This window comes from Camellia sinensis, chromosome 4 (genome assembly GCF_055761805.1).
Source record: "Camellia sinensis isolate YWXY chromosome 4, ASM5576180v1, whole genome shotgun sequence".
Classification (NCBI taxonomy): Eukaryota; Viridiplantae; Streptophyta; class Magnoliopsida; order Ericales; family Theaceae; genus Camellia; species Camellia sinensis.
In genome coordinates this window covers 18196056-18205513 of record NC_138964.1, presented here as the reverse complement: position 1 = coordinate 18205513, position 9458 = coordinate 18196056, and the positions used below count along the sequence as shown (strand labels likewise).

Genomic DNA, 9458 nt, shown 5'->3' with positions numbered 1-9458 from the left:
TGATTGAAAATGAAAAGACTACTATAAACCATATTATCTATGAAAATTTTATGAAAAATTTTGAATGTAACGGTGATGTCATTATTATTGACATGCAAGTATAAGTAATTTCACTATAAAAATATGAAATTTATTCGATTGTTAGTTACATTTGACATGTAAGGTTTAGTCTCTATGTGCTTATTTACTATTAGTTTGTGATATCACATACTAATGATAATGTAGTATTATCATTATATTGAATTTTTAATCAAATTTTGTATAAAAAATAATTTATCATTATATAAGTTAGGGTAAATTACAAATACACCTCATGAGGTTTGCTTAAAATACAAATTACCCCTGTGGTTTGGAAAGTTACAAATACCTCTTTATTAGTATTTTTTATTTATCAGAATTAACTAAAAAAATGAAATTCATAATTGCTCTTCTATACAATAATAAAATTACATAAATTATTAATTGAAACATATTTCTAATATCATTAAAAACTGTTAATTGACTTGATGATTCATTAATAAAATGAGCAATTTGTTATGAAATTAGAAACTTCAAGGGGTAGAATGTAATTTCTAAAATCACAGGGGAGATTCGTATTTTAATCAAACCTCAAGGGGTGTATTTGTAATTTACCCTATAATTTATTTTAAGACTTATATCCATATTTTTTTTATATTGTCCATAATACACTAGTTATAAATAACATTATTTTTTTGATATTTCTCGAAATCAATTGTAAAAATTTACGTGAAATATTTTTGTAAATTTTTTCGATATTGTAATTAATAAGTGTCCCCTCTAATTTAATTTTCTAACTCCACCACTGATTAGCCATGTAACATAAAAAAATATAATTAAATTTTGATAAATTATACTTGTCTTAACTCACAGGATTTTGATCTCACATTTCTTTTTTTCACTTTGACGCTTAATATTTTGTAATTATTTATCATCTAATATATCACTCACTATTGTATTGGTTTAATTATTCCTATATTCGTTATCAAATCAATGTAGTAAATACAACATAATTGCGGGTACTATGGCAGAATGGAAAATTGCACCAGCCTCGAAGCAGAGTTGTGGACAGTGTATAAAGGTCTCACCATCATCCTTCAGAAAGGTTTCAACAAAGTGATAATCGAAACTGATGCGAAGGAAGTTGTGAAGCTTCTTGATGATGGCCCTGGAGAGAAGCACCTTCTCAGGAGATTGGTCAAGGACTATATAATTATCTTTAATAGTTGTCAATGTTCTGCTCAACATATCCTGAGCGAGCGAAACTTGTGTGCTAATGCATTAGCTAAGGCTTCTTGTTAACTATACATTTTAGTTGTAAAGTCAAAAAATTATTATAAGTTGTCATATCACTCTTTTTATTTTTTTACATATCTTTTTATAAAAAATAAAAAAATTACTAAAATAAACGAAACCTAAGTTTGGAGCTAATCAAGCTGAAGACATTCTTGTTGTGAATGATTCCCCAACTGAAATCAGAGAACTAGTGGTTTGGGACATGATGGGTAAAGCTACGGAAGGGCTTAGCCCTGTTTAAACTTGGTTTTTATTCCAATGTACCCGGAAAAAAAATACAACATAATTAAGAAAAATATGATTATAGTAACATCATTATTTGACAATTAAAATAGTAAAATGTTTTGCAAACACATGATTATAGAAAGATAATAAAAAATTATGTATTAATGATATTTTTAAAATTTTAAAATTAATGATAAATATATTGATTGAAAATATAAACACTATGTTGACATTTGGGAAGACTTCCTAAAAAAAGTTTTCCACTAATAAAATTTTAAAAAGTTTTTTTATGTTATTTGCCCTAAGTTATAAATGTCAAAGGCCACAAAAGTAAAACTTTTTCATTCACATTAAAAAGTTTTTTTCAAAAAAAATCATTTAAAAAATCAACCCAAAACTCGAGCATTCTATTTAGGGCTGAGTAAGGAATCCATGAAATTTGTAATCCGATCCAGTCCAGTCTAATCCGATAGGTTTGGATTGATTTTTTAAATCCGTTGTTCGGTTCCGGATTGAATAATTAAAAATCCGTAGTCCATGGATTGGTTCCGGATTGAACCCCACGGTTCCGGATTGAAACCGATCCAGACCATATACAAATAATCTATATTTTTATTATACATCCTTCCCCATAGTATCTTCTCTTATTCTATATAAAATCTAAACTCAAACCTAAAACCGTATAATATCTTCTTTTATTATTTTTGTTTGATAGTTTTTAGTTTTAATTTGTAATGGTCTAAATACTTATGGTAAAACCAGTTTTCTTATGGTTGTTTAAATTCTAGAACAGTATGTCGTTATTATAGAAAAACATGTTACTATTGTGAAACTAATATAGCGCTATATTTATATTTTTATGAAATTAAAGTGTTATATATATATATATTTTGTTATTTAATTATGTGAATCCGTAGTCCTAAACCGATCCAATTCGTATTTAAATGGATTGGTTCGGATTGGTCCCATGATTTAAACGGATTGAATTGATTCCAATTTTTCAGGAACCGTAGATAACGGATTGATTTTGGTTTCACCCCAATCCGATCCAATCCGGATCATGCTCACCCCTAATTCTATTGAAAAATTTCTACTGTATATATATATATATATACATACTAAAATAGTATAAATGTCATTATTATAAATAAATTTATATTTATAAATATTTTATTATAAAATTAAATTTCCACATTAAACAATATTAAATTTTATATTTATATATTGTTACTCTTTTATGGTCTTGTTTGGAACTTGACTATTTTAATTGACTTTTTAATTTTTTGACTATTTTATGAGATGAAAAAAAAATTATTTGAATGATTTGTGAATTTTTTCGTAATTGAAAGATGATTGTGAGAGAAAAATTGAATAATTGATGTGTAACATGTGACATTTTGGCTTCTTTTGGAAAGTGAGTTGATTTTTTAACTATTTTAGTCTGAGGTTAAAAAACTTCATTTGGATTGAGGTTTTTTGAATTTTTGAATTTTTATAAAAAAAATAAAATAAAATAATTATAATTTGAATGTGACATTTTATTTTTAACATTTTAATTTATCTTATTTTTTTAACTATTTTAACCCAACAATTAACCCAACCAATATGCCAAATGAAAACTTTATATCATCATCAATTTAAATTTTTTTTACTTATATTAACTAAACAACCCCCCCCCCCCAAAAAAAATAAAATGGAAAATTTGACTATAAACCCCCTTTACCTTCCTTTTATTGTTAAAAGGATTAAGAAAAAAATTATACTTTTTAAACCCCCTCATAATTATAAAGTCTTGCATAAAGGATAAAATTTATAATTTAAATATTTTATTAGACTATTATACCCTCAACTAAATTTTTCCACCTTTTCCACCCAGTCTTTCCCCACCTTCTCTATCTCTCCCCTCCCTCTTTCCTTTCCAGATCTGAAGCTCCATTTCTCGACAATTTTGGTAACTTCTTCTTCTCCGGCGATGATAGCAACGTCATCGTCATCACTCTCCTAGCCAAGTCCGATCAGTTATCAGGCGAAACTCCAGCGATCAACAATGCCGAAACTGATCTCTACGATGAACTCATCAAGAACATTGGGAATGAAATCAACTACGGGCCGGAAATTTGTCCTCCGGTGCCGGAATCGAAGGAGATTGTCTACGAGGAGAAACAGATCGTCTCTAAATTGAGGCATGTTTGGTGGAGTTGTTTGGTTATACATATTTTTTTAAACACAGATTTGAATTTTGAATATATGTGTGTATATATATATATATTTGTGTGTATGAATGTTGTTGAACACATGTATTCTTTTCATTGAGATTTGTGATTGTTGATCTAGAAATTTTTCTTCTCAATTAGATATGTTGATTTGTTGATTAATTTGTTTTGTTTTTGTTTGTTTGTTTGTTTTTTTATTTATTTTTGTTGTTTTGTATCTAATTTCATTTGATAGAACTAGAGTAAAATTTTACTTTTATACAGAGTAAAATTTTACTTTTGTGTAGAGTCTAACATTTTACTCATTTTTCAGATTAAAATTTTACTTTTATACAGAGTAAAATTTTACTTTTAGTTTCAGAGTGTAACATTTTACTCTTATTCAGAGTAAAATTTTACTTTCATACAGAGTAAAATTTTACTTTTAAGAATGTAAAATTTTACTTTCATACAGAGTAAAATTTTACTTTTAGTTTCAGAATATAAAATTTTACTTTTATACAGAGTAAAATTTTACTCTGAAATATATAGTGAAGATGACTTAATAGGAGAGCTGATAGATATGAGGGTAATATAGTAAAAGAAACAAGTTTTAAAATATTAGGGGGTTTTAAAAGTACTTATATAATTCTTGACCTTTTTTAAGACAAATTAAATAGTGAGGTTGTTATCACCAAATCTCCCAAATAAAATAAAATCACTGATCATTAAACTCTCACTTACCATAACCATTCATTTTGTCCCCTCCTGTCTCACTCTTCCTACTATTCTTAAATATCTATCAAATTTGAATCTAATAAAAATATATATATATCTATCAAATAATGCTATACATATCAATTAATATACTAATTAGTATACTAACAAATGATATGAAATAATTTTAAAATTTTTTGATATTTATAATTTATTTAATAGGTGAGATCAATAATAATAACATAACATTAATTAGTATACTATAATATATATATATATATATATATATAATGTATGTAACATCACTGATATCTATCATACCAATAATAGTACAAATTCCAATTTAGCTATTCAAAAAATTTTTTTAGGAAAGTGCTATGAATACCAAATGATCTATCAAATTTTCTACTAAACCCCACACAAATTCATATGATCTATCAAATTTTCTACTAAACCCCACACAAATTCATATGTGTGTGGGTCCTACACCAATGTAAAAGGTTTTATAAAAAATTTAGTAGATTATTTAAGAGCCCTAGTATCATTCAAGATTTTATTAAGACATTTGTTAAAGATGTACTTAACAAAAATATGCTTATCCAACTCTACTATTATGGAAAATAGTAAAGACAATAACTATCTGATAATACTGCTATACCTACTAATGTTATGTCAATTGGGTAAGGTTGGAGATTGTAAAAATTTTATCAATTTTTTTATTAAATGTTTTACATGGGTCTGAGACTTACATAAACTCATATGGTGTGGGTCCCACATCTATGTGAGAAATTTAGTAAAAATTTTGATAAAATTTTTGAGATCCCTAACATTTTTCATATTAATTAGTATACTAACATATATTATGATATTGTTATTTTAAAATTATGACTCCACCCTATTATACAAATTACAAATACTCAAAATCTCTAAAATTATGTTACATCATCAGTTAGTACACTAATTGACATACCAATTGATACATATAATATTATTCTTAAAAAATTAAACAAAACCTACTTAGAAATTATTTAGAATTATTATCTTACGATTCAAATTTATTTCACATATGAATCTCATACTATACAAATCCAATTCTAGCCTCACTGTAATTGAGATAAATTCAAATTGAACATTGCTATTCAAGACAAAAACATTAGATCAAGTTTTCAAAATCAGTTATGTGACAATCAATTAGGATGTTAAAAGTGACATTGGGTGTGTTTGGTTTGTATTTTGAGATAAATTTTTTTTAAAAAAATTAGGAAGAAAGTTTAAAAAAAAAATTAGTTTGTTTGGTTGTATATTTTGAAAATAATTTTGGAGTTTGAGAATTTGGGAGTTTTAAATAATTTGATATTCTGTTGTAGTTGAGTAGATGTATGTGAGAAAAAAAGTTATTGAAAATGAGAGAAGAGAGAGAAAAAGTGATTGATTTGGATGTAAGAGGGAGAAAGTGATTTTGAAATTTTAAAAAAAAAAATTCAACCAAACAAAATTTTGAAATTTTTTTTCAAAATATATATTTTAAAAATTAAACCAAACAACGCCATTATCTTTTTTAATTATCAATCAGCTATATCACATATATATCAATAAATCTATAAAAATAAGTCTAATGGTGTGTTTAGTTGAGAAATTTGAAAAGAGAAAGAAAAAAGGTATATAAAATTAAGTGAAATATAATTATATTTTATTTATATTTTGACTAATTTTTTTTTTTTTCAAATCACTCTTCAAATTTTCTAACCAAACAAAGTGTAAAAAGTAACCTGTATCATTAGTCATTCAGAATATGTAGCAAGTAGGATTGACAGAATTATTGTTCTCCCACATATACTCGAGGGGAACTCCAAAACTCGTTTATAAATCAACCAACACCCATCTCTCAAAAACCCAAAAAACACACTCGTCCTTCTCCATTTCCCGAACATCTCTCTCTAGCCAAAAAAATAAAAAAAAATAAAATAAAATATTGATAGGAGAAAGAAAGATGAAGGAATTGTGGACATCTTTGGCATCAGTAATGGGAGTTTGGGCCTTCTGCCAAAGCCTCCTCCACACAGTCCTCCCACCGGAGCTCCGGTTCGCCTCCCTGAAACTCTTCCAGCGCCTCTTCAACTGGTTCTCCTCCTACTGCTTCTACGAAATCACCGAGATCGACGGCGTCAACACCAACGAACTCTACAACTCGGCCCAACTCTACCTCAGCTCGTCCGCCTCCATCTCCGGCAACCGCCTCTCCCTCTCCCGCTCCACCAACTCCTCCGCCGTCACCTTCTCCCTCTCCAACAACGACCGCCTCCTCGACGTCTTTCGCGGCGTCTCTGTCGTTTGGGAACACGTCGTCACCCACCGCCAATCCCACACCTTCTCCTGGCGCCCATTGCCCGACGAGAAGCGTGGTTTCACTCTCCGTATCCGGAAAAAGGACAAGAATCTCATCCTCCAATCCTACCTCGATCACATCATGGAAAAAGCTACCGAGATTCGAAGGAACAATCAGGATCGATTTCTCTACACCAATTCGCGTGGCGGTTCTATCGATGCTAGAGGTCATCCTTGGGAGTCCGTTCCTTTCAAGCATCCTAGCACATTCGAAACCCTAGCTATGGATCCTATCAAGAAGCAAGCTCTCATGGCGGATCTTCGTGACTTCGCCGATGGCCAATCGTTTTACCAGAAGACCGGTCGAGCTTGGAAGCGAGGCTATCTTCTCTACGGACCCCCTGGAACTGGAAAATCCAGCATGATTGCAGCCATGGCGAATTTCCTGGGCTACGATATCTACGACATGGAATTAACCGAGGTTCATCACAATTCCGAGCTGAGAAAGCTCCTGATGAAGACGAGTTCGAAATCGATTATCGTTATCGAAGACATTGATTGCTCCATCAATTTGACAAACAGGAAGAAAAATGTGCGGAATCAGAATCAACAACATAATAACAACGACAATTTCTTAGGCCCCGAAATGAGACATTCGACATCGGACGATAGTAATGGAAGCTCGATCACGCTGTCCGGGTTGCTGAATTTCACTGATGGACTCTGGTCGTGTTGCGGGAGCGAGAAGATATTCGTTTTCACCACGAATCATATCGAGAAGCTGGACCCGGCATTGCTGAGGAGTGGGAGGATGGATATGCATATATTCATGAGTTATTGTTCATTTCCCGCATTGATGATTCTGTTGAAGAATTATTTGGGATTTGAAGAAGAGGACTTGGAAGAGATTGTTGTGAAGGAATTGAAACAAGTCATTGATGAGGCTAAGATGACTCCAGCTGATATTAGTGAGGTTTTGATTAAGAATAGGAGAAATAAGGAAAAAGCTGTGGGGCAATTGGTGGAGGCATTGAAAGTGAGAGCAGAGAGTAATAGAGCAGTAGCAGTAAAATGTGGGGATGTGGATGTGGATGTGGAAGAAGAGCAAGAGAAAAGGGCATTGGAGAGTCCAAAACAATTGCAACAAACTTGTGAGGAAGATGACAATGAGAAGCCAAATTGATACAGAAGTGGGTGTTTAATTTAATTTTGCTTTTTTTTTTTGGTTGGGTGGTTGAGATGATGAAATTTTGTTGATGGGTTTTGTGTGGGAAGAGGAGTGGACACTGGATGGAGAGAAAGAAACTGTATGACAAAAACAATGCTTATCCAATTTACTCATGTTTGATTAGCTATTAATGTTGGCTCAGCACACAATAATGAAATCAAATAATAATTTATGTGTTTTAATAAGTTTGCTTGATTTGCACGAGGGCTGCTTGGGTAAATTACACTCACATCCCCAAAGTTCAGAAAAAATACAATTAGTCCTATACTTGTCACACTTTTAACATAATTATACTGATTTTTCTTTTAATATGGCTAACGGCACTAAAATTAATATAAATGGTAGGTGGATATAAAATAAAATTATTTTTTTATCCGATTAATAAATTACAAATTAAAAATAATTTAACTGTTACATAAATTAAAACTTTTGAAGAGATCATCTTAACCATGTCGAAAGTGTGAGGTCAATTTTATTTTTTGCTAACTTTATGGAAGTGAGTATAATTTACCTTTTTTTCTTCTTTTTTCTACCCTAGTTCTTTCTAAATTCAAGATGCAACGACTCTAACTATTCAGAATGCCAGGTAAATGTGAAATATCTACTCAACAAATTTAATAAAGTGTACAAGTTTAATATAATTAATTCGATCATCTTTTAAAAACGATAAAAAAAAAAAAAAAATGTGACTAATGCGGGCTAGCCATATACATATGCATAATCTAAGGTAAGATATGCATTTTTTTTTATATTACTAGCGTTATATTTGATGATCCGTGGATAAAGTGTAATTAAAATTAAAATTTTAGAAAAGCACAAGTAATTATATTAAATTTGTGAGGCTTATATTTTTCCAAAACCTTGAGAGCTGTTAGTTTAATTTATTCTAATTCAAATGTATTGTGTAAATTTAAATTTGATATAGTACAAGTTAAAACATAGGGTAAACATAATTCACACATTTATTTATTTATTATTGTTATTTTGAGTATTTAATGATTTACTAGAATTTTGTTCCAATCCACATTGTTAGTTACAATTTGGTAATTATTAAACCGGAGAACATCTTGAAGCACATTAAATAAAACATATTGTAAATTAGTGCTTTCGTAAAGTTTTTTATTTAGTGCAAGTGTTATTCGCGAAGTTACACAAATAAAACTTTGCACCAAAATTGGTACCAATTTTAATTTTAATTTTAATTTTAATTTTTGTTAAAAGTGTAATTATAATGCCTAAGTCCTATTTTGGTCTAATGGTGGCCCCTATTTCATTTGAAGATTGTGAAAAAATGACATTACTAATGATATTTGAAAGAATAGTACTATATGTATTAATCAATATATTAATTAGTGTATCAATTGATGATGTGATATAATTTAAATTTTTTTTAAAATTTGTAATATAATTAATGAATGAAGTTAATAATAATATTATAATTAGTGTTGATATATTAA

General features: G+C 29.5%; 1 protein-coding gene across 1 annotated transcript; it reads left to right on the top strand.

Annotated features, from left to right (window-relative positions):
• Positions 1 to 6215: 6215 nt before the first annotated feature.
• Positions 6216 to 8186, top strand: LOC114308288 (AAA-ATPase At5g57480). Its single transcript, XM_028253859.2, has one exon. The coding sequence runs from the start codon at positions 6439 to 6441 to the stop codon at positions 7954 to 7956; it is 1518 nt and encodes a 505-aa protein (XP_028109660.2). The 5' UTR covers positions 6216 to 6438; the 3' UTR covers positions 7957 to 8186.
• Positions 8187 to 9458: the final 1272 nt, after the last annotated feature.

Coding starts and splice junctions, on each gene's coding strand:
- LOC114308288 (XM_028253859.2), top strand. CDS start 6,439: ATGAAGGAATTGTGGACATCTTTGGCATCAGTAATGGGAGTTTGGGCC.